We start from the raw sequence: 26391 nt of genomic DNA on the forward strand, positions 1-26391 counted from the left end.
AAAAAAAATGTTTCTCTGGAGAACAGTTTAATAGGGGAACAGGCATGGTAGGGAAGCCAGAGGCCTTACAGCCAACCCCTATGAAGAAAGAGGGAGAGAGAGCTAAGGTTGGAATGGGGGCAAGGAGTCAGTCAGAGAGAGGACCAAAAGAGAGGGAAAATCAGGAACAATAGGGCAGCAGAAATGAGTTCAGCCAACAGTTTTTCCAGTAGTCTGACAGCAACCTTCCAGAGGAGCTGTCCTGAAAAAGCAGCCATCATCTAGGAGAAAAAGGAGGTAAAAACAGCCACCCCCTACTGGAATACTGGAGTTGGGAGTTTTTATATACCCCAGGGCAACTGTCTCTAAATGACAGTTATCAGGGTATCCCTTATAATTGTTCTACCCTTAAAGGGACAGACCCCTTTTATGGCTATCCAGGGAAGTAGGATATGATAGGAGAATTCATTCTTCTCTTGTTGGGGTCGTCATCAGAAAAAAATATAATGAAACATGAAGACTAAGTTTTGTGAGCTAGAGAAAGTAGTAGAGTACATGATTAGCATAGACATGGTCCTAGGTTCTATCTAAGGCAACACACACAGAATTAAAAATAAAGGAAATGATCTTCTCCATAAAAATAATGCCTCCTACTAAACAGGAGTGGCCTGTCATTTTTTAGGTCTTTTCTTGTACTTCATGTATGAGAACGAGTTTCAGATTTTACTGATGAAGCTCAGATTTCAATCAACACTTCTATGCACAGGCTTTATTGTAGAATTTAAGACAAATGCATGAGTTTTTCAAATCATTCCCAGTCCTTTTATAAAACAGATTTGTGTGGCTCTGCCATTGTCTCAATTGGAGAAGGCAGCACAGAGAGAGGACCTGCACCTTCTTGCAGGTAAAGGGAGAGAGGAAATTTGATCTAGGCTTGGACCAGCACAATCTCAGCCAGCATTGTCTCCACCATTGTCGCGGTTGGGGAAGGTGGTACAGAGAGGGAACATGCACCTTCTTGCAGGTAAAGGGAGAGAGGAGACTTGAGGGCAGGGCCAACCTTTAGTGACTGCAGATTCAGCCCCATACCATAGGTGACAAAGGAGGGCTGAAACCCAAGGGCAGAGCACTCTAAGCCACCAAATGCAAAAAAATATAGGTAAACTAAGGAAGACACTAGCACCCTGGAATATAGAGAGAAATCCTACCATGTGTCCAAGTCCACCAAAATGCACTAGCCTAATAGATAAAGACCTAAAAGTAGCAATTAATGTCATAGCAATTGAAATAAAGGATCACTAGTCAGCGAGTTTAAGCAATCCATAGATGAACAATATAACCAATTCAAAGAAGAACTCCTACAGAAGATGTGATAATTTATACAAATGTAATTAAAGGGAATATAAAATGTCTTAGCAAGCCATAATTGCAGAATTATGCAGTTGGAAAATTGCATAGAAGGACTTGAAGAAAAACTACAAACCAGGGCCGGTGAGGTGGCGCTAGAGGTAAGGTGTCTGCCTTGCTAGCGCTAGCCAAGGAGGGCCACGGTTCAATCCCCCAGCATCGCATATGACCCCCCTAAGCCAGGGGCAATTTCTGAGCGCTTAGCCAGGAGTACCCCCTGAGCATCAAATGGGTGTGGCCCAAAAAAAAAAAAACAAAAAAAAAAGAAAAACAAAAATGACAAAGATGCCAATATTAAAATATGAGGTAAAACATTAGAAGAAAATGTGAAAATGTTAGAATTTTTTGTGATCGTTTTGTATAAATTTTTAGAAGAAAATATTAGGTATTTAATGAACAAAGACAAAAGAAATAATCAATATATTGCAGGAATACAAGAAGTGGAAGAAATAGGGGAAAAAGAGAAAATAGTGTGGGAAATATTAGCAGAAAATTTTCCAACCCTCTGTAAAGAGGTACAAATCTAAGAGGCAAAAAGAGTCCTTAATAAAATGGACCCTAATAAACCAATTCCAAGACATATAGTAATCCAAATGGCAAAAAATTCAAACCAAATAAAACCATAACAACAACAAAAAAAGCAAAGAGAAAGATGTATTCCTTAAAGCAATAAGGGATAAAAAACCCTCAAATACAAAGAAGGAACATAAGAATCAAAACAGTTCTCCAATATGAAACAATTCAAACAAGAAAACAATGTAATGACACATTTAAACTACTGAATGAAACTTCTAACCTAGAGTCCACTACCTGGCAAAAATTTCATTAATATGGGTGGGAGGACTAAAAACATTCTGATACAAAAGAGAACTCACATTACTTGCACTAACCAAACCGATTCTAAGTGATCTATTCAGAGATAAATTACACAATTCAAACACTAAATATTAACAAAAACCACCCTACAAAATACAATTGCCCTTCTGTCAATAATCTCCTTAAATGTCAATGGACTAAACTCCCCCCATTAAAAGACACATAGTAGAGGGTTGGATCAGAAAATGAAAACATGATTTCTGCTGCCTACAATAAAGACACCTAACAGTACAGAATAGAAACCGGCATAGAATAAAAGGCTAGAAATCAATTATTCAAGCCAATGGAAAACAAAAAGCAGCTGAGACAGCTATACTTATATCAGACCAAATTGCATTTAACATCAAGAAAGTGTTCAGAGACAAAAAGGGCCACTATATACTGATCAAGGGAAGAATAGATCAAGAAGGGCTAACTCTGGTCAAAATTTATTCACCAAATGCTGAGCCAGCAAAATATGTAAGACATTTGCTCGCAAACCTGAAAAAACATATGGAAGGAAATATGATATAAGGAGACTTCAACATACCATTATCAACAATAGACAGATCAACCAGGTAGACAACTAGCACAGACATCAGAACCCTAAATGAGAAACAAGAAGAATGAGGACTAATGGGCCTCTATAGGGCCCTCCACCCCCAGAAAACAGAATACACATTCTTCTCAAGTGTACATGGTAACTTCTCTAGAATAGACCATGCCTTAGGACATAAATCTAACTTGCACAAAGTCACAAATATAAGGATTATTAGAAGCACCATATCAGATCAATATGCAGCATCTATCAAGATTGATGGTTAAAAAAGAAGTAATGGAGAAAATCCAACATCTAGAGAGTAAACAACATGCTTTTAGCAACAGCTGGATCAAAGAGGAAATCAAGGAAAAAATAAAAAGATTTCTTGAGATGGATAACAATGAAGAGACAAATTTAAAAATCTGTGGAACACAGCAAAAGCAGTAATTAGTGGAAAACTCATAGCAATACAGGCTTACATCAGGAAAGAAGAAAATGACAAAATCAACAGTTTACAAAGACATCTTAAGAAGCTGGAAAAACAGCAGCAAAGAGACCCAAACACATCCAGAATAAAAGAAATAGTAATAAACAGAGCAGAAATAAATAACATAGAAACTAAAAAACAATACAAAAATTAATGAAACAAGGTTTTTTTTTAAAAGAATAAACAATATAGATGAACCGCTGGCAAGACTCACAAAAAAAGGAGAAAAAAAATAAATAGGATGATAACTGAAAGGGGAGAGAATACAGCAGAACATCAAGAAATCCAAGATATCATGAGGACTTATTATGAACAACTATAATCAGTTAGGTTAGAGAACACAGAAGAAACCGACAGATTTCTGGAAAAATATCTTCTGAGACTGGATAGGGAGGATATAGAAAGCCTAAACAGGCCAATCATATCTAAGAAAATTGAAACAGTAATTAAGAAACTTTCCAAGGAAAAAGAAAGTCCAGGTCCAGATTGTTTTTCAGGTGAATTCTATCAAGCACTTCAAGAATAAGTACTACTATTGATCCTCAGGCTCTTCAAAAACATTAAAAAGACAGCAATCCTTCCTAACTCCTTTTATGAGGCTAATATCACACTCATTCCAAAAGATGGAAAAGACTCCGCCAAGAAAGAAAATTATAGACATTAATGAACTTAGATACAAAAATTCCCAACAAAATCTTAGCAAACTGAATCCAACAATACATCAAAAAAATATACACTATAACCAAATACATTTCATCCAAAGGATGCAAGAATGTTTCAACATATCCAAATCAATCAACATCATACATCACATCAACGAGATGAAAGACAAAAATCACATGATTATATCAATCTATGCATAGAAGGCATTTGACAAAAATCCAACACCCATTCATGATGAAAACACTCAACAAAATTGTCTGGAAGGAACCTTCCCCAAGATAGTTACAGCTATCTATAAAAAAAAACCCACAGTCAACATTATCCTTAATGACAAAAAATTAAAGCATATCCACAAAGTTCAGGAACTATGCAAGGCTGTCCACTCTCTTCTCTTAATCAACAGTTTTAGAAGTCCTAGAAATATCTATCAGACAAGAGAAGGGTGTCAAAGGAATCCAAATAGGGAAAGAGAAAGTCAAACTATCTCATTTTGCAGACAATATGATGACATACATCAAAAACACTAAAGAGTCCACAGCAAAATTCCTAGAAACAATCAACCAATACAGCAAAGAGGCCAGCTACAAAGTCAATACACAAAAGACCAGTAGCATTCCTCTATACAAATAACAAAGTAGAGAAGAAAGAGATTAAGAAGTTAATCCCATTTAAAATAGTATCCAAAAATATCAAATACTCAGGAATCAACCTTACAAGAGAAATGAAGGACCTATACCATAAAGACTTCAAAATGCTTTAGAAAGAAATTGAAGAGCCCTAAGGAAATAGAAGAAAATCCCATGCTCATTGTTATGTAGAATCAGCATTAGCAAAATGACTATAGTACCTAAACTTCTATATAGATTCAATGCAATCCCTGTCGAAATCCAGACATCATTTTTTAAGGACTTTGAACAGTTATAAAAATCATATGGAACCACAAAACACCTACGTTAGCCAACCACATATGGAAAAACAAGAAGCTGGGTAGCATCTCTTTAACTAACTTGAAGATTTACTATAAAGCCATAGTGATCAAAACAGTATGGTACTGGAACAAAGAGTCTCAGAGCAGTGGGTTAGAATAGAATATCCACTCTTTTCTGCTGAGCCAGTCTAGCCTACAGACACCAAGGACTGTAATCTCTCCAGGACCCACACCCAGTAAGATGTCCCGGGCCAACGAAGGTGGGGCCAATTCCTGCTGTGTGATTGGGAACCCAGAGACTTATAAAGACCAGCGGCCATGCTCTCTCCCTCTTTTCTGCTGAGCGAGCCTAGCCTACAGACAACAAGGACGCTACACGGCCGCACTTATCTTGTAACCCCTGAATTCTATTTCTGCACATTGTGAGAAGCAATCTACAGCCTTACCAATGGACTAATTTTGCAGTACACCCCCATATTAACAGAAATCAAGATGGCTCCTCTAATAATCTAAAACTTAGGAAACAGCTAGCTCTTGCCAGGTATAGGGTTTGGGGAGGAGCCATACCGGGCCCTTGTCACTAGCATGAGTAGTGATGGGAGGCTTGGCAGGCCCCCAGCCGTCCTTGTTTTTTTACCCTGACTCCAGGCCTTCCCTGGGTGCCAGCTCAGATGGCCAGAAGTGGGTTCAGGTGGACTCTTAGTGATCCTCAGGTTCCCCACTCCCTCCATACTCCAGGGGGGAGGTGCATGGAGAGGAGGACGGGCAGATATCTGGCTTCCAGTTTCCTCTTTGATTCTGGAGACCAGTTCTTGCCAGGTATGGGGTTTGGGGAGGCCCCATACCAGAGCCCTTTCTCCCTAGCCTGGGGAGTGCTGCAAGGCTTGACAGGCCTCCAGCTATCCTTGTCATTTTCCCCTGACTCCAGGCCTTCCCTGGGTGCCAGCTCAGATGGCCAGAAGTGGGTTCAGGTAGACTTAGTGGTCCTCAGGTTCCCCCCTCCCTCTGTACTCTAGAGGGGAGGTGCATGGGGAGGAGGGCGGGCAGATATATGGCTTCCAGATTCCTCTTTGATTCTGGAGACCAGCTCTTGCCAGGTATGGGGTTTGGGGAGGCCCCATACCAGAGCCTTTTCTCCCAAGCCTTTATATCCAACAACAAATGAGTGGCTTATGAAGATGTGGTACTTACAATGGAATATTACATAGCAGTTTAAAATAATACAGTCATGGAATTTGAAGCAACATGGATGGATCTAAAAACACCATGTTAAATGATGTAAGTCAGAAGAAGAATGATAAATAGGGAATGATAGCACTTATCTGAGGTAATCAGAATATATACCATTTACACATATAATACTCCATAAAGTATCACAATGGTCTAAAGGGTAGACATCCAAATATTGTCGATGTCAGCATATAGCAAGGAGAAGTCTCAAGCAGAGGAGGGGCAACCAAGTCTTGACTACTCATTATACCACAAAGATACCAGCAACAATGAAAACCGTGCTTTAGATTGAATAAGTAAGCAATAATCCTCTAACTACAAAGGTCTATAATAATATCCTAATGTATTTATCCACATAACCAGGTGCAGAATATGATTGGAAGCCAGTGACTCCCACTGTAGTGATTACTATCAATATGTTTTAATGCTTTAATTTTATCAGGCATAAAATAACCCTTCAGTTTCTTTTTGCACAGTCGTTCTTTGAAACATAAGGTGGACAACCTAATTTTATGCCTTGGTGCTTCATCATACTAGATACTATATATGGTGTTCATTATGACAATGCTTTGATAAAATACTCCAATTTATCCATTTCCTTTTGTTTTTTTGTCTTCTACTAGTATTTAAACCATATGATAATTCTGACCACTGAAACAGTCAATAGCCCACCATATGCTTATGTTACAGGTCCCTCTCAATGAATAAGTTTCTGTAAATTACCATTTCTGTCTTTTTTCTTTTCTGTTTTTTCGCATTTTTCTCTTCCTACTTATTCTTCCCTTAGTCTTTTCTTCCTTATTATTCCTCATTAATTCAATCTATCTTAAATAAAGCCTACACTGGCAGATTCTCGTTAGGAAAAGTACTTCAATACATAAAATGCTACAGATGGTACTTCATAAGGTAGCCATCACTTATAGTCGTCTTTACTATGTAACTTAGTATTCTAGATGTGAAAACTACCCGTCATTGATGAAATGCCTAGAAACTGGAAAAATTTTCAAATCCGATGCACTGGCCCATTTATTTTTACAACATATTTATCGTACTTGCCTGTCTTTCTTTCTCTTCTTTTTTTTTTTATAAAATTGTTATTTAAAAACCTTAATTACAAATGTGATTGTAGTTGGGTTTCTGTCATGTAAATAACATCCCCTTTCACCAGTGCAACATTACCAGCACCAATGTCCCGAATCTCCCTCCTCCCCACCCCACACCCACCTGTACTCCAGACAAGCTTTCTACATTCCTCATTCATTCACTTTGTTAAGATAGTTCTCAATGTATTTATTTCTCTAACAGAGCTCATCACTCTGTGGTGAGCTCATGTCATGAGCTGGAAATTCCATCATTCCTCTCTTTTGTCTTTGTGAATTATTTCAAAAATGTATTATTTTTCTTAAGTTCCATAGATGAGTGAGACTATTCTGTGTCTATGTCTCTCCCTCTGACTTATTTCACTCAGCATAATAGACTCCATGTACATCCATGTATAGGAAAATTTCATGATTTCATCTCTCCTGATGGCTGCATTATATTCTATTGAGTATATGAACCACAGTTTCTTTAGCCATTCATCTGTTGAAGGGCACTCCGGTTATTTCCAGAATGATTCCTATATGGTATTGGAATAAAGATAGATTCTCAGATCATTGGAATAGGCTTGAGTACTCTGAGATTGCTCCTCAGGCATACAATCACCTAATTTTTGATACAGGAGCAAGAAATCCTAAAAGGAGCAAGGAAAGCCTCTTCAATATGTGGTGTTGTCACAACTGGTTCACCATGTGCAAAAAATCAAACACAGACCCCCGGCTAACATCATGTACAAAGGTAAAATCCAAATGTATTAAAGATCTTGATATTAGTTCTGAAACCATAAGGTATATAAAACAAGACATAGGTAAAACACTCCATGACTTTGAGACTAAAGGCATATTTAAGGAGGAAACAGCACTCTCCAAACAAGTAGAATCACAGATAAACAGATGGTAATATATTAAGCTGAGAACCTTATGCACCTCAAACAATAGTGCCCAGGGTACAAGAGCGACCCACTGAGTGGGAGAAACTGTTCACCCAATAACCATCAGATAAGAGGCTAATATCCAAAGTATACAAGGCACTGATGGAACTTTACAAGAAAAAGAAGTCTAGTCCCATCAAAAATGGGGAGAAGAAATTATCAGACAATTTGTCAAAGAAGAAATACAAATGGCCAAAAGACACATGAAAAATGCTCCACATCACTAATCATCAGGGACATACAAATCAAAACAACTATGAGGTACCATCTCATACCACAGAGATTAGCACAGATCACAAAGAACGAGAACAAGCAGTGCTGGCGGGGATGTGGAGAGAAAGGAACTTTTATTCACTGTTGGTGTGAATGCTGTCTAGTCCAACCTTTACGGAAAGCAATATGGAGATTCCTTCAAAAACTGGGAATTGAGCTTCCATACAATCCAGCTATACCACTCCTAGGGATATAACATAGGAACACAAAAATTAAATACAAAAATTTCTTCCTCACACCTATATTCATTGCAGAGCTATTTACAATAGCCATTATCTGGAAACAACCAAGATACCCTTCAACTGTTTAATGACTAAATAAACTGGGGTCCATATACACAGTGGAATATTATGCAGCCATCAGGAGAGATGAAGTCATGAAATGTTTCTATATATAGATGTAGATGGAATCTATTACGTGGAGTGAAATGTCAGTGGGAGAGAGATAGATGCAGAATAGTCTCACTCATCTATGGATTTAATGAAAAATAAAAGACATATCTGCAATAATTCTCAGAGACAAACGAGAGAAGTGCTGGATGGTCCAACTCATGACATGAAGCTCACCACAAAGATTGATGAGTGCAGTTAGAGAAATAACTACATTGAGAAATATCATAGCAATATTAATGAATGAGGAAAGTAGAAAGCCTGTCTAGAATACAAGGTAAGGATGAGGTGGGGATGAGGGAGATTTGGGACATTGGTGATGGGAATGTTGAACTGGTGAGGGGGGTGTTTTTTACATGACTGAAACCTAATTACAATCATATTTGTAATCAAGGTTTTTAAGTAAATATATTAATACAAAAATAAAAAATAAAACTGAATTTTACAGAAGTTGCATCTATGACTGATATGAAGTTTTATTCAGAGTTGATTAGATTACCTTCATTTCATGTTTTCACTACTTTATATACTGAAACCTCTTGATGGTTACATGTGACCTAAATTAGAGATAAATTGCCATGTGCAATTGAATAAATGTATACTGACTATTATATGATGTGCTCTGTAGAAGAATGAGAATTTGGGTTAGAGCGGTGTCGAAAGCGGTAGAGCATTTGCCTTGAATGTGCTAATCTAGGAGGAACTATTGTTCATTCCCTATCTTCCCATATGGTCCCCCAAGCCAGGAATGATTTCTGAGTCCATAGTCAGGCGTATCCCCTGAGCATCACTGGGTGTGGCTCCCATAAAAAAGAAGAAGAAATATGAGAAGTCTTACTAGATAGGTCAGTAGTAAGGGGGATTTGGAAATAAAGTTTATATTTGCAACAAAAATATATGACATGTAAAGGCATCATCCTGCCACCAGTTCAAATAAGAGTTATCAGCAAACATACAAATATTCAGCCCTCTGCTGATAAATTAAAAAGCAGGAACAAAGGTTCTGCTAACACTCTGAAAATATAGATACTTCAGAGTTCAAAATATTTTTATTTGTGGGGCTGGAGCAGAGGCGCAAGTGGTATTGCATTTGTCTTCATGCAACAAACCTAGGATGAACTGTGGTTTGACCCCCTGGCATCCCATATAGTCCTCCAAACCAGGAGTAATTTCTTAGTGCATAGCCAGGAGTATCCCCTGAGCATCACCAGGTGTGGCCCCAAAAGCAAAAAAATATTTTTCATTTGTAATCCTTAGCAGTGAGTCTTAATTTTACAGAAAACCCAAGATAAATCAGCAGGGTACAGACACCCAATAGATTCATCTTCCCGAGCCACATGAGGCTCTCAACTTTAAAAAATATCTGCATCCTACCTTTGGGTATGTGACCATTTTTTACATTATTTTAATTTGGGAGCTCTCTGGATTAGGCCACATTTGTCTGGAATGTATATTCATTTTTCCTTAATAAACCTATGTTCATTTAGCACCACTATCCAGAAAATATTTTCCTGGGATAAAATCTCTGGGGTAATTTATCCTTTTTAATTAAAGAACATAACCTTGCTTTAGCCTGAGGACTACAGATCTTTGAAGATCCAGATGTCAGGTACCAATTCACAGGTTATAAATATCAAGTAAATTTCAGGTTCTTTATAATCAATGCAGTGAAATTTATAGTAACTTGTTTCCCATGACATTCAAAAATCTGTTTCAGATTTTTTTCCAGCCCTTATCTCCTTGGACATACACCCCCATCATCACCAAGGATGCTTTCTGAAGCATCCCATTTCATGGTGGATCTCTGCCTACCTGTTCTATCCATTATTATGAATGGTATATTGAGTTGGAGAGAAAGTTCAGTGGTTAAAATACTTAACTCATATATGGCTTACAATCTGGGTTCAATCCATGATATCACATATGTTCCCTTGAGCACAGACAAATGTATAAAGTATAAAGCCAGGAAGGAGTAATCCTGATTGCAAGCTATGGACACCCAAACCAAATAAATAAAACAAAAACATAGTACTAAAGTCTTTGCTTATCTTCCCAGGAAAGTTAAATCAAATGGCAAAGCAACAGAAACAAAGATCAGAAGAAATGGTCTTCAGTAGGAAACTTGCTACTGGAACAGGACTGGAAGAGGACTAAGTTAGGGAAGGAATCACTAGGATCAAATTGGAGGGGAAATGTTTCTGCCACAGATTCAGGATGGGGGTAGAAAAGAAACTGGGTACATTGTTAGAGGGTCCTACACCAAATTGGTGTATTGAGAAATTGGTCAAGAAACAATGGTGAAGAGACTTGTGTTAGAATATTATAGAGCAGAGGTCAGGACCCCTGTGCGCCACTAAGAGAGACTCGGGTGAATCTCCCTCTTTGCCCAGCGTCAGGACCCCTGCGCGCCACTAAGAGAGACTCCAGTGAGTCTCCCTCTTTGCCCGGCGTCAGGACCCCTGCGCGCCACTAAGAGAGACTCAGGTGAGTCTCCCTCTTTGCCCGGCGCCAGGACCCCTGCGTGCCACTAAGAGAGACTCAGGTGAGGCTCCCTCTTTGCCCGGCACCAGGACCCCTGCGCGCCACTAAGAGAGACTCGGGTGAGTCTCCCTCTTTGCCCGGCGTCAGGACCCCTGCGCGCCACTAAGAGAGACTCGGGTGAGTCTCTTTCTTTGCCCGGCGTCAGGACCCCTGCACGCTGTTTAGAGAGACTCAGGTGAGGCTCCCTCTTTGCCCGGCGTCAGGACCCCTGCACACCATTAAGAGAGAGTCGGGTGGGTCTCTTTCTTTGCCCGGCGTCAGGACCCCTGCGCACCGTCAAGAGAGACTCAGGTGAGTCTCCCTCTTTGCCCGGCGTCAGGACCCCTGCGCGCCATTAAGAGAGACTCGGGTGAGTCTCTTTCTTTGCCCAGCGTCAGGACCCCTGCGCACTGCCAAGAGAGACTCGGGTGAGTCCCTCCCCCCGGGTGGACGCCTGGAAAGGTAAGTTGAGTGACCCGAATAGACCGGGGAGATTGGGCCAGCCACCTGGACCCTCAGGTGACCTAGAGCGGTCCACCCCCTTGGGCCCTGGAGTGGACCAGGGACTCCCCAAGGGCGAGGGCAGAGCCTTAAGGGCTGGTCTGAGGGAACCCCCTTCAAGGGAGGATTGGAGGGGGCGGAGCTCCATTGACTACCAGGGAAAGGTGGGGGGATTGAGAGCTAGGCTCAACAGCGCCAGCAACCATTGTGGCCAGGAGTGGAACTGCACCGCTGACAGAAATAAGGAATAGAAAAGCAACAATACCTATTACAGGAAGATTGAACTCTAGGTAGCAAAGGGGAGGAGAAAGAGCTAGGTTCAACAAGCTCACCCAACAGCACCCTATAGAAACACCTTCAGGAAGGAGACCAAAGCAGACCAAAATTAGAAGCCTCATCACTCCAAAACACACCATTAAATACAAAGAATTATGCGTAAATCAAGGAGATCCCTAATAACTGGAGACAACATGACAAACCCTATCAAGTTTCCAAGTCCACCAAAATGCACAGATCCAGGGGAAGAAGACCTAAAAGCAGCCATGAGGAAGGAAATGCAAGAATTACTAAAAGAAATGAAAGAAACCCTAGAAACCAAGTACAAGAAATCCATGGATGAACGAATCAGCCAAATTAAAGAAGAAATGTCAAAGAACATGAGAAATTCCATACAAAAAGAAGTGAAGGACTTAAAAGACAAAGTAACAAGCCTTACGAGCAGAAACACAAAGTTGGAGAAGCATATCGAAGAACTCGAAGGAAAACTACAATCAAAAAATGATCAAGAAACCAACAAAGAAATAAAAGGCAAAGCACTGGAAGGAAAAATCCAATATCTAATGAACAAGGACAAAAGAAACAATCTAAGAATTGTGGGTATACCAGAAGGGGAGGAAATAGGGAAGGGGGAAGAACAGGTAGTTAGGGAGATAATAACTGAGAACTTCCCCACCCTCTGGAAAGGCACAACAGGACAAATCCAGGAAGTCAAGAGAGTCCCTAATAAAATAGACCCTAATAAGCCCACACCAAGACACATAATAATCCAAATGGCAAAAAACAAAGAGAAAGAGGAACTCCTGAAAGCAATAAGGGAGAAAAAAACCCTCAAGTACAAAGGAAAGGACATAAGAATCAAACCAGATCTCCCATTTGAAATAATTCAAGCAAGAAGACAGTGGAATGACATATTTGAACGACTGAATGAAAGAAATTTCCAACCTAGGGTCCAATACCAAGCAAAACTATCATTCGTATGGGAGGGCAGACTAAAAACATTCTCAAATATGAACGAACTTGAACTATTTGTGCAAACTAAGCCGATCCTAAGCGACCTACTCAGAGAAGAATTACACAATCCAAACCCCCGATTGTAACAACAACCACGCCACACAATACAACTGTACAACAGTCCTCCCTATCAATAATTTCCCTAAATGTGAACGGACTAAACTCTCCAATTAAAAGACACATAGTAGAGAACTGGGTTAGGAAAAATAAACCGGACTTCTGCTGTATGCAAGAAACACACCTACCGTTACAGGATAAGCACAGGCTTAGAATAAAAGGATGGAAAGTAATTATTCAGGCCAATGGAAAACAAAAAAGAGCAGGGACAGCCATTCTTATATCAGACCAAATTGTATTCAACCTCAAGAAAGTGATCAGAGACAAAGAGGGTCACTACTTACTGATCAGGGGAACATTAAATCAAGAAACACTAACCCTGGTCAATATTTATACACCTAATGTAGAGTCAGCAAAATATGTGAGGCAACTACTGGCAAACCTGGAGAAACACATGAAGGGAAATGTGATAATAGTAGGGGACCTCAATACTCCACTATCACCACTGGACAGATCCACCAAACAGAAAAATAGCAAAGAAATAAGAGCTCTAAATGAAAAATTAGAAGATTTAGGGCTAATAGACTTATACAGAGCCCTCCATCCCCAGAAAGCAGAATACACATTCTTCTCAAACCCACATGGAACCTTCTCCAGAATAGACCATGTCATATGATACAAAGCCAACATATATAAGACCACAAAGGTAAGGATCATAAGAAGTACCCTTTCAGATCACTATGCAACAGAGGTTAAAATTGAGGTCAAGAAGAAGCAATGGAGAAAAACTAATACCTGGAGATTAAACAACATGCTGCTCAACAACAGCTGGATCAAAGAACAACTCAAGGAAGAAATAAAAAGATTCCTTGAGACAAATGACAATGAAGAGACAACATGTCAAAACTTATGGGACACAGCAAAAGCAGTAATTAGGGGGAAACTCATTGCAATACAGGCCTATGTCAAGAAACAGGAAAATAACAAAACCAACAGTTTAAAAGATCACCTCAAAGAATTGGAACAACAGCAACAGAGAAATCCAACCACAACCAGAAGGCAATAAATAATAAAAACCAGAGCAGAAATAAACAACATCAAAACTAAGAAAACAATACAAAAAATCAATGAGACCAGGAGTTGGTTTTTCAAAAAAATAAACAAGATAGACAAACCATTGGCAAAACTCACCAAAAAAAGAGGGAAAACACCCTAATCAGTAGGATCACAAATGAAAGGGGTGAGATTACAACAGAACCCCAAGAAATACAACATATCATGAGATCATATTATGAACAACTATACTCAACTAGGCTAGAGAACCCAGTAGAAATCGACAGATTCTTGGACAAACACCCTCTTCCAAGACTGGAAAAGGAAGATCTAGAAATCCTAAACAGACCAATCACCTCAGATGAAATTGAAGATGTAATTAAAAAACTCCCTAAGAACAAAAGCCCAGGCCCAGATGGATTTACAGGTGAATTCTATCAAACATTTCAAGAAGAGTTACTACCACTTTTCCATAGGCTCTTCCAAACCATAGAAAAAACAGGAATCCTCCCCAACTCCTTTTATGAGGCTAATTTCACACTCATTCCCAAAGAAGGCAAAGACACTACCAAAAAAGAAAACTACAGACCAATCTCACTAATGAACATAGATGCAAAGATACTTAACAAAATCTTAGCAAACCGAATCCAGCACTTCATCAAAAAGATCATACATCACGATCAAGTGGGATTCATCCCAGGAATGCAAGGTTGGTTCAACATATACAAATCAATCAACATTATACACCACATCAACAACATGAAAGACAAAAACCACATGATCATATCAATCGATGCAAAGAAGGCGTTTGACAAAATCCAACATCCTTTCATGTTAAAGACACTCAGCAAAATAGGGTTAGAAGGAACCTTCCTCAACATAGTTACAGCTATATATGAAAAGCCTACAGCCAACATTATACTCAATGGTGAGAAACTAGAAGCATTCCCACTAAGATCAGGAACTAGGCAAGGCTGTCCACTCTCTCCACTCTTATTCAATATAACCTTAGAAGTCCTAGCAATAGCAATCCGACAAGAGAAAAAAATCAAAGGAATTCAAATTGGGAAAGAGGAACACAAGCTATCTCTATTTGCCAACGATACGATGATATACATCGAAAACCCTAAAGAGTCCACAGTAAAACTCCTAGAAACAATTAACCAATACAGCAAAGTGGCTGGTTACAAAGTCAATACACAAAAGACAGTAGCGTTTCTATATACAAACAATGAAGTTGAGGAGAGAGAGATTAAAAATACAATTCCATTTAAGATAGTTTCAAAAAATATCAAGTATCTAGGAATCAACCTTACAAGAGAAGTGAGAGACTTATACCAGGGAAACTTCAAAACACTTCAGAAAGAAATTGAAGACGATCTAAAGAAATGGAAGAACATCCCTAGCTCATGGATAGATAGAATTAACATAATCAAAATGACTATCCTACCCAAACTTCTGTATAGATTTAATGCAATCCCTATCCAAATCCAGACACAATTCTTTAAAGAATTAGAACAATCATTCACAAAATTCATCTGGAACCACAAAAGACCCAGGATAGCCAAAAAAATACTGAAAAACAAGAAGCTGGGAGGCATCTCCTTACCTAACTTGAAACTATACTATAAAGCCATAGTAATCAAAACAGCATGGTACTGGAACAGAGACAGGACCTCAGACCAGTGGGTCAGAACAGAATTCCCAGACATAAACCCCCAAGTATATAGCCAACTAATATTTGATAAAAGAGGCAAGAATCTGAAATGGAACAAAGCCTATTCAACAAATGGTGTTGGTACAACTGGAAAACCACATGTACGAAAGTGAAAATCAACCCATAACTTACTCCTTATACAAAAATCAACTCAAAATGGATCAAAGACCTTGAAATCAGACCCAAATCCATAAAGTTTATCGAGAATAAAATAGGCAGAACACTCGAAGACCTATATATCAAAAAGGTCTTTGAGAATGGAGAACCAATGGCAAGAACGTAGCATCAAATATAAACAAATGGGACTACATCAAACTAAAAAGCTTCTGCATGGCAAAAGAAACCCTACTTAACGCAAGAAGACAGCTAACAGAATGGGAAAAAATCTTTTCACTCGACATATCAGATAAAGGGCTGATATCTAGAGCATACAAAGCACTCAGAAAGCTGAGCCCCCCAAAACCAAACAAAGCTATAAAAAAATGGGGAGAAGAAATGAATAGACACTTCTCTGAGGAAGACAGAAGGATGGCCAACAAACACATGAAAACATGCTCACCCTCACTCATCATCAGGGAGATCCAAATCAAGACAACAATGAGATACCACCTTACACCAGTGAGGATGGCTCACATCAAAAATAATGGAAACAACCTTTGTTGGCGAGGATGTGGTATGAAGGGAACTCTCATCCACTGCTGGTGGGAATGCCCCCTAGTCCAACACCTATGGAGGAAAGTCTGGAGAGTGCTCAAAGAACTCAGAATCGAGCTGCCATTTGACCCAGCAATTGCTCTCCTAGGCATATACCCACAAGATGGAAGGACATTCATTCCAAAATACGTATGCACCCCACTATTTATCGCAGCACTCAGTATAATAGCCAAATTTTGGAACCAACCTAGATGTCCAACAACGGATGAATGGATCATTAAGATGTGGTACATATACACAATGGAATATTACATGGCAGTTAGAAATGATACAATCACAGACTTTGCAGCAACGTGGATGGACCTAGATCATGTTATGTTAAACGAAGTAAGTCAGAAGACAAAAGATAAACACAAAATGGTAGCACTATTCTGAAATACCTAGAACATATATTTTACACACAACTAATACCTAACAATCATATAACAGGGTTTAACAGGGTAGAAACTCCGAACACTGTAATAGTCAACATATACGTGGGAGCAGTGTCCAAAATACATGAAAAAGAACAACGCAAACTCTTGACTGCACATTGTACCACAAAGAAAACAGCAACAACAGAAACAGCAAAATAGAGAGAACAGGTATGTAATCAGACTCCTACAACAAAGGCCCACAATAATCCCTTAGAGATTGTTAACAGGAACACAAGTATAGAACACCACGGGAAATCACGGACTGCAATGGCAACATACCATAACACTACGTTTTAATCCCTTTACCTTACTGTACTTTAAATAACCTCTCAACTTTTCTGTCCACAGGTGCCCTTAGATACAAAGGGCGGACAAACTAAGATGGCAACTAGGGATACCACACGAGATACCATACCTTGCTTGCACTACGAGATGGCCACGAGAAAACTCTTTAACATACACTTTATCTCTAGGTTAAACCTTCATTTAGGATTTGAAGCACGTGACCAGTCAGACCACCAAAGTAGTACCTGCGACGTACAGACCTAAACTACAGGCTCTAGTCATCTAACACATTCAACCAAAACAGTATTCCCTTGCAATTCTCTCCTTTCTTCTCACTACTTTTTTTTCTTTTCTTTTTTTCTCTTCTATTCTTCTCTTTACTTTTTTCCCTTTCTCTTCTCCCTTTCTTTCTTCGGTATTTTCTTTTTTCCTTCATACCCCTCCCGTATACCTGCCCCTTTCTCCCCCGGAAATCCAACTATCCCTTCACCCCTCAATCCCATCCAGATCTCCCACCATATTAAAACTCTCCACCCTCAGTCCTTAATCTTTTAGGCATCAAGATCGACCTCCTACCCAACGAACCAGTACCCAGCACTCAGGCGAGGGGACACCCAGCCAAACCCACACCTCGTCTCCTGCAAGAAAAGACAGCCAACTCCCCTGTGGACTCATGCTGCGAGACCCTCCCTACCATCTCCCCCTAACGTGGACTGTTTCTTGAAACCGGACTTAGGTCCAGTAGTATCCCCAATGCAAGAACTCTTCCAAGACCTCCCTGCCACAAATTTTTACCAATCTGAAAAAGGTCAGGGGGTGTGATTGGAAGATGCCTGGGAACCCACACACCACAAGAAAAATCCAAAAGCAACGGGAAAAACTGTACTTCCAACATAGGCATAAGACCTGTAATACACCACCTGTTTACCTGTTCTCCCCCAAATGTAAAGTAGTCTTTTGCACCACTTTGGTCCTTTAAAAACTTCACTAACTCATTTTATTTCTTTTTTATTATTTATTTATTTTTTAAAATGTTTGTCCTACATATACATTTGTGGGCACATACACTTTTATTTCCTTTTTTTTAATCGTTTCTGGGTATGCGACCTATTTCTGTTACCCACTCTGTCCACCCCAAATACACCAACAATATAACGGAGCACCATTTCCCCATGCAAAGACACACTAAATAAAGGGGAAATCTTACATACAAAAAAAGAGCTCTTATCTACTAGAGATAGGAACTCATAGTTGTTTACAATACAGGGATATCTCCTACCTTGAAAATATGTCATGTGGAATCAACTTAGATCTCAGGTGATTAGATACCATTCATCCAGCCTTGAACCCTGGATCCCAGACATAGAAACGGCACAGCTCTTCACAACAGCTGCAAGAAACAAACCATCTGGGACAGCCTTAATACTGCAGGGTCAACAACAAGGGCCAGCTCTAACATGATATCCCGACAATGAGGAAAATGTGAACAACTTGACCTTAGAGCAGTTTAGCCTACCTTACCAGCTAACGACAAGACAAAACCAGAAGACGTGGCACCCTTTGGTAGGTCCAAAAGCCAAGATCGTGATTTACAGATGACTGGCTGCTAGAACCACGACCAGACTGTATACATCTTGGGACCAATAAAAAAGCCCTAGTCTAGGGTTTGAGCTAAGACCTGCACAATAAGCATGATCCCCAGTTCCAAAGGTCCGGTAGAGACAATTGTAACGGAAAGGGGCTTCTGGAAGCACAAAGAAAGACGCTATCCTAGATGCCATCCTAGGTTCAGTGCAAATACCAAGATCACCAACCACAGAAGATGGATTAAAATGGCACTGAGGTAACAGAACCTCTAGATTCACAAAGACTGACTTCACCATAAGTCTCACCTCAGGATCTGTACAGATACTGAGACCTCTAAACACAGAGCTCTGATTGTATCAACCTGGACAGAGCAGGTCTTCCACACACCAAAACAAAACAAAACAACAACAACAACAAAAACACTACCGGAAGAGCAATGATCCTGAGCAAAGACTAGAGCTGATCCCATGACAGTATACTCCAAGGACGGAGAAACCCCATATTGCATAGGGCAAGTGAATTCCTTTTCGAATGACCCCAATATTTACTGTGCCATGGCAGGAGGGAAAAAAACAAAAATACAAAAAACACAAAACCTTGGATATTTTATATATATATATATATATATTATATCTTACCTTCATTTATTATTGTTATTATTATTTTTATTTACCTAGCTATTTTGGTCGATTTCTCTGTTTGGATGTGATTATTGAAATTGTTGTCCCCAATTATTCTTATTTTTTTTCTTTTCTTTTTTTTCTCTCTTCCTTTCTCTTCTTTCGTTTTGTGCTACGTCATGTTTCTTATTTCAAGACCACGGCGTGCTTTTTTGTTTGTTTGTTTGTTTTGTTTGTTTGTTTGTTTTTTTAATCTGTTATTTGTGGTGCTTATCGATATAGCCAGAGTCCTCACTGGATATTTGACACTTCTTTTGGTACTGGTGGAGTGTTTCACCTTCTTTTTCTCATTCATTTCCCAAATCGATGATGAGAACCTCTAGAAGGATTCTGCCCATTTTCGGGGTATTAGACTCTTATACCAGTTTATTTATTTTCTCTTTTTCAGACAAAACCACACAACTTGAACTAGCTAGCCCTGCCCCCACTTAGAGGGGGAAACAAGGGAGGCATCAAGACCAAACTGATGCAAGACTACTAAGTAGTAGGTTAGATACAGAGGGGACCACATATTCTAGCCGCCCTGGGGGTGAGGGAAGAGGAAATGGGAGGTAGGACAAAAGCGGATGGGTAGGGAGGACAATTTGGAGATGAGAATCCCCCCTGATAAGCCACTATGATCAAAATAAAAATTATATTAAAAAAAAGAATATTATAGACCAGAAATTCAGTCACAAATACCTTTGTAACTTTGTAATTATAATTCAATTAAAATATTTAAAAGAATAATTATAAAAATCATGTTTTAAAAGTTAAATATAAAGTATTAAATATTTAAATACAGATATTTAAGTTATTAAATATCTCCTTTACTTCTGTTGTTTTTGAATTTTTCTTAAAAAATTTCTTAAGAAATTAATTTTTTTGTTTTATGGCCATACCAGGAAGAACTCAGGGCTTACTATTAGCTCTGTACTAAGGAAGCACTCTTGCTAGTGCTTAGGGGACCATATGTGGTGCTGGGGACTCAAGTAAAATAGCCACATACAAGGCAATGAGCTTACTTTCTCTACTACCTAAACCTCTGGCTCTCTTATGCATTTTTCTTAATGATTTTTATTTGGTCAGTTTATCAAAGAAGAATTTTCTCCTTTGCATATTTTTATTTTTATTGGTTTTTCTTCCAGAAGAGTTCTGATATAAAGCATCCCAATTAAAGTAACATTTTCATTAGTTATTGTACTTTTAATCTCTAGGATATCCTTTTCGTTCAGGTTATTGGTTATCTCTTTTTAACCTAATACATTCATAGTTATCTAGAACTCCCCTCTGGAAAATTTTAGAGGTCTTCAAAGTCTCCTGAGGATATTTCATCTTTAGATCTTCTATCAGGGCTTTACCCACACATATGTGCTAAGAATCAAACCTAGTCCTCTCTCTCTCTCTCCTCTCTCTCTCTCTCTCACACATACACATAACAACATCTCTGGCCCTGAACACATTTATGATTATATACACCGGTATCATCACTTCAGGTTGTATTTTACAATTTTTTTTAATTTTTTTTTATCATGGAGTTTAGTACATGTCAAAGGCAGGTAGATAAAGACATGGTAGAATTATAGACTCCCCAATGTTAAGATGAGCAGACCACACAAATACATATGTTATATGTGACTATCATGAAAAACAGCAGGATGGAGAAACTGAAGGCATCCAGAGTTTTCTAGGTTAAAAACAATATTTCCTTGGAACATCTTCTTGCCAGGTTGACCACATATAGGCTCTTGTCTTCAACATATTACCGCTCCTATCTCAAAGGCAGATATATGACATGACCTTTCCATGTTCTGCTAGTGGCTGCTAGTGCCAGTAGAACAATCTACTGGGGGCTTGTGGCTAGATGGCATGCAATTAGCTTCAACTTAAAAAATCCAAAGGATAATTTTTAGTGGTTCCTTCTATACACATGTAATAAAAGAAGGATGCACATAAAGAGTGAAATGATGCCTGCTGCCATCAGCATCCTAGAGTGTATTGCCCCAGCAGCACTTCTCAAATAGGGTGGTTGTGCACCGAGATGTTTTCTGCGTGCTTTCTGCTTCCAAAATTTTTTTGCCAGTCTTGACTTGCTGTTGCACAAAGGAACTTGGACATCTGCAAAAAAAGATGGATGAAATGTACAGTGGAAGAATATCTCTATTGAGAAGTATAATGGCAAAGATTGTGGTAACAATGGTTTCCAGGTAATATAACAGCAGCTTAGTCTTAGTCTAGGTCATGCCCCAGTCTGCTCACTGCCCGCAGTAGCTGATGGTTTTGGAGAGGACAAGAGATTCCATGCATATAATGGTCTCCCACCCATAGGGATCATCAGTTGGAAGAGGAAGACTAGGCTTCTTCCATGATAGGCTGCTGTATTGTCCTTGCTATCAACAGAAACTATGTCTCTTACCTGAATTCTTATTCCTAATGACAGGTATGCCGAGGTGGTGCTGATCAGTACGGGGAGCATGCTGTGAAAATGCTACTTTTGATGACTTGTTTCTTGAGTAAGCATATGGCTCTTATTAGAGGAATAATATGACACCCAGGGGTGTCTCAAAATTTGACCCGCAGTACACCTAGCTTTGTCATTAACCTGAAGCATTTGTCTGATCAATTCCTTGGCTGAGACTGTAATGTTATCCCAGTGCGGGGCTGGAAACTGAAGATCTCCAGCCAAGATCTTTTGGAACAGTTCTTCCTGATTATTGTTCTCACTTTGGAATGGTGGGTATCCACAGAGCAAAATATATGTAATTACACCGGTTGCCCATACATCCACCTTCACGCCATAACCGGTTTCAGAAATAATTTCTGGAGCCAAATAGGTTGGTGTTCCACAGATGGCATAAAGGGAGCCTTTCACCACAATAGCCAGTCCAAAATCTCCTATTTTCAAAGATTTGGTTCCATTAGGAAGCTTAAATACCAACAAATTCTCTGGTTTGATATCTCTATGAACAATGTGCATGCCATGGATATACTGGAGGGCATCAGCCAGGTCGCGCAACATGGAACTACTCTCGCTCTCCGTGAATTTGACTGAAGAGCTAATTAAATCGAAGAGATCTCCACCTTTGATCAACTCCAATAGCAGAAAGAGCTGTGTTTCTGTTTCAGTGTTCTGCACCAATTTAATGATGTTTGGATGTTTCAGCCGGCGTAATATGGACACTTCATTCCCAATCAAGTGCTCTTTTCTGTGATATCTAGCTTTGTCTATTATTTTTAGAGCAAATTCTTCTCCAGTGATTCGGTTTGTGCACACTTTAACAACTGAAAAATTGCCATTGCCAATAACCTTCCCAATTTTGTATTTATCAAGAAAAGCTGTTAATTCAATCCCTCTGTTTCTTCTACTCATATTGTCAGAATTCACAAGATGATCAAATTCAGGTTTGCTGTTTATTTTGGAAGAAGATATATCTTCTGCAGAAAGCTTTTTAACTTCTTGGGAAGTTGCTGGCAAAGTATGTTGGTTAGCTAAAGTGGAAGCAGGATATTTTGAAGATGTAAGAATGTCAAGTTGGGTGCTCGAAGGTCCACTTACTGAAGCAGGTGGTTTGTTTTCTGAAGAGGTTCCAGCACTACTGGATGCAGAGTACTTAACTGAGCTAGCGCTAGCACCAGATGACTCTGGAAGGCTTTCACTATTGTCTGGCACAGAGTTCTCAGGGAGAGTAGAGCTTTTTTCTGACTCATATGCAGTAAAAACATTATCATCACCAAAAATGTCTTCAAGAGAAGTAACTTGCTTTCTTTCCATTGTAAAAAGTTTCTTGATCTCTCCTGATTCTGGTCTAACAACTTTGGTGATAGTTCTCAAGACATGTTCAAAGGAATGGGCAGTCTTCATATTTAGAAGGATCTTCACAGTTTTCCTAGGTTTCTTTCCACCTAAAATCACAGTGATTAACTTTCCTGTGGTAAGATCATAACTATCCTTCCCTTCACTTCTCCAGGAAGAAGTATAATCCCAGGCTTCAGAGGTCTCAACTTTGATACTTAAACACAAGGCGTGGGTAGTATTTTGCTTGTAGTCAACTGGACAAAATGGTTCATTTGATGCACAAACATAACTCTCACCTTCCTGTAGCTCTTCAAGACTGGTGATCTTGTGCCTGCCATCGATAGTGTAGATGGTGCGGACACCCTTGGGCAGGCTCACCATATCAGACAGAGAGTGGGTAAGCTCACTGAGAAGTGAATCAAAAGAGCTGAAGATGTTGTTGGAAATAGTGAGGACCAGACCCTTGAAGTGACAATCCCCATTACGATAAAATCTCGCCTTCCGAGTCTTCTCAGAACTCGTATTGGACATACTCTGTTTGCCTTGGGAGCTGCAGTGGGAACGAACCTTCTCAGAACTTGAGCTGGACATATTCTGTTTGCTTTGGGAGCTGCAGTGGGAAGTAGTCTTCTCAGAACTTGGGTTGGACATATTCTGTTTGCCTTGGGAGCTGCAGTGGGAACTAGTCTTCTCAGAACTTGGGTTGGGCATATTCTGTTTGCCTTTGGAGCTGCAGTGGGAAGTAGTCTTCTCTGAACTTTTGTTGGGCATATTCTGTTTGCCTTTGGAGCTGCAGTGGGTACTAGTCTTCTCAGAACTTCGGTTGGGCATATTCTGTTTGCCTTTGGAGCTGCAGTGGGAAGTAGTCTTCTCTGAACTTGTGTTGGGCATACTCTGTTTGCCTTTGGAGCTGCAGTGGGAACTAGTCTTGTCAGAACTTGGGTTGGACATATTCTGTTTGCCTTTGGTGTTGCAGTGGGAACGAGTCTTCTCAGAACTTGAGCTGGAAATACTCAGTTTGCCTTGGGAGCTGAAGTGAGAACTATGTACTGGGGTGGGCTCCAAGTAGCTGCTGCTCTCTGATGAGGTAGAGTCTCTTTTCTTTGATTCTTTCTTGTGTCTTCGGTCATCATGCTCTTCCGAGGGGGTAACCCTCATGTTTCGGGTGTTGGTCATCACGGTGACTCTGAGTGTTTGTGATACGGCACAGGGCCGCTTGTGAGTATTTGGGGAGTCTGACATCCCGACTACTAGACTGGGTGGAAAGGTCGGGAAGGCGATGTAGTGGCCCTAAACGCCCCAGCTGGACTGGGCGTCCTGTCGCACCAGAGGTCCTGCCTAGACTGAGTCCAGGTTTGAAGTTGTCATGGAGAAGAAACACAATCACATTGTTGAGGTCACACAGTTCTGGGTCCGCCCACTTTGCATCATGGAATGTGTAGGTTCACTCACACTACATCATTTCAGATTTACCATGGAGAAATGTTACATCATTGAGGCCACACAGTGCTGGGGTCCACCACGGTGTCAATCATATGCCATATACCCCACACACGCCTCATATTTAAATGACTGGTCCTGACTGTTTTAGGTAGTTTAGTCTAGAGTTCAGGCTTTCTCTAGGGAGTTTATTCCATGTCAGGGCACATAATGACAAAGCCTTACTTCTATGTTTGTTTTGGGAGCTAACTTTTAGGGGAAGATGGATCCAATTATGCCAATGTTCAGAAAATGAAATGGACATTTTTTTTACGAATTCCAATTTTGGTCCAGCCTCTCCAGTGGCTGTCATATTGCTGATTTACAGAACTACTGCAGAGCTGAGATGAACTAATGGGCAAAGGGCAGGTTAAAACCGTTTGAGGGCAGGCCTCAAACCTTTCTGTTCTTGCCAAGGTTCAGTAGTTTAAGTGATTGTAGTCAACCTTTGGTTAATTTCCAGAGTTCAGAAAAGGCGATCTGTACCATTTCTGCCATTTATTACTTTTGTGGAAGAGTATATTTACAGAGTGGGAATGTTATATTTTCAGGCACAGAATAAGTTAAACTGTGAAAACACAGCAAAGCATAGTGTTTTGCACATCAATAGCATATTTAGTCAGATCCTGATGACTTTACAATTAATATACATATAGTTTAGCAGTTCCTAGGGATACCAGACTGTTACTTCCTGTACTCTGTTAGCAATGCAGGAAGACATCTGCTTTATGCTTTAAGAAGTTTAATAGATGGGGCCGGAGAGATAGCATGGAGATAAGGTATTTGCCTTGCATGCAGAAGGTTGGTGGTTCAAATCCCGGCATCCCATATGGTCCCCTGAGCCTGCCAGGAGCAATTTCTGAGCATAGAACCAGGAGTAACCTCTGAGCGCTGCTAGGTGTGACCCAAAAAACAAAAAAATGAAGTTTAATAGATATGCATACTTTGGGAGGGAAAATACTACATGGTTATTCATTTTTATTTCTCAAGCATATGTAAACAGTGGTAAATAAGAGAATATAGGAATCTTATGGAAAAATAGCATGTCCTGACAGGAAGACTTCTGATACTATTCATTTTTTCATTAGTTAATCAAAACCTCAAACTACTATTGCAAGGCAATTCACTGATTTAATTTAATTTTGTGTAACTATATAAAAGAATGTTAAAAACAAGTTGAAAAAAGTAAACATCCATCACAGCATGATCTGAGAGCTATGGAAATTATCTGGCAATACCTATCTCCCTAAATTATTAACATTATAAGCCCTTCATTTCCTATTTGAAAAATGCCTCCCTGATTAGTTTTTTACCTAGAAAAATGATTCATCTGCTTGTAGAAAATAAATCATAAATAACTTTGTAAATTTCACAGCAACTAAATAAAAATTGAAATATTACCCCAATTTGAAATAATTACATATATTCACATATGTATAAATAAGAAAATATATTAAAATATCTTAAAATATATATTGAAATAATCACATATATTCATGTTATAATCAAATAATCACAATATTCACAAAATCCAGA

The 26391-nt window shown here is 39.4% G+C and overlaps 2 protein-coding genes across 2 annotated transcripts in view; both read right to left on the reverse strand.

The window, feature by feature from the left end:
• Positions 1-26391, reverse strand: part of DMD (dystrophin) — a 2686579-nt gene that overhangs the window by 695853 nt on the left and 1964335 nt on the right. The gene's annotated exons all lie outside the window — the stretch shown is intronic.
• Positions 908-24618, reverse strand: LOC125999359 (serine/threonine-protein kinase DCLK2-like). Its single transcript, XM_049767430.1, is given in 3 exon segments — positions 908-1110; positions 21997-22029; positions 22032-24618. Coding segments are annotated over 3 exon segments (2823 nt in total).

This window comes from Suncus etruscus, chromosome X (assembly GCF_024139225.1).
Source record: "Suncus etruscus isolate mSunEtr1 chromosome X, mSunEtr1.pri.cur, whole genome shotgun sequence".
NCBI classification, from domain to species: domain Eukaryota; kingdom Metazoa; phylum Chordata; class Mammalia; order Eulipotyphla; family Soricidae; genus Suncus; species Suncus etruscus.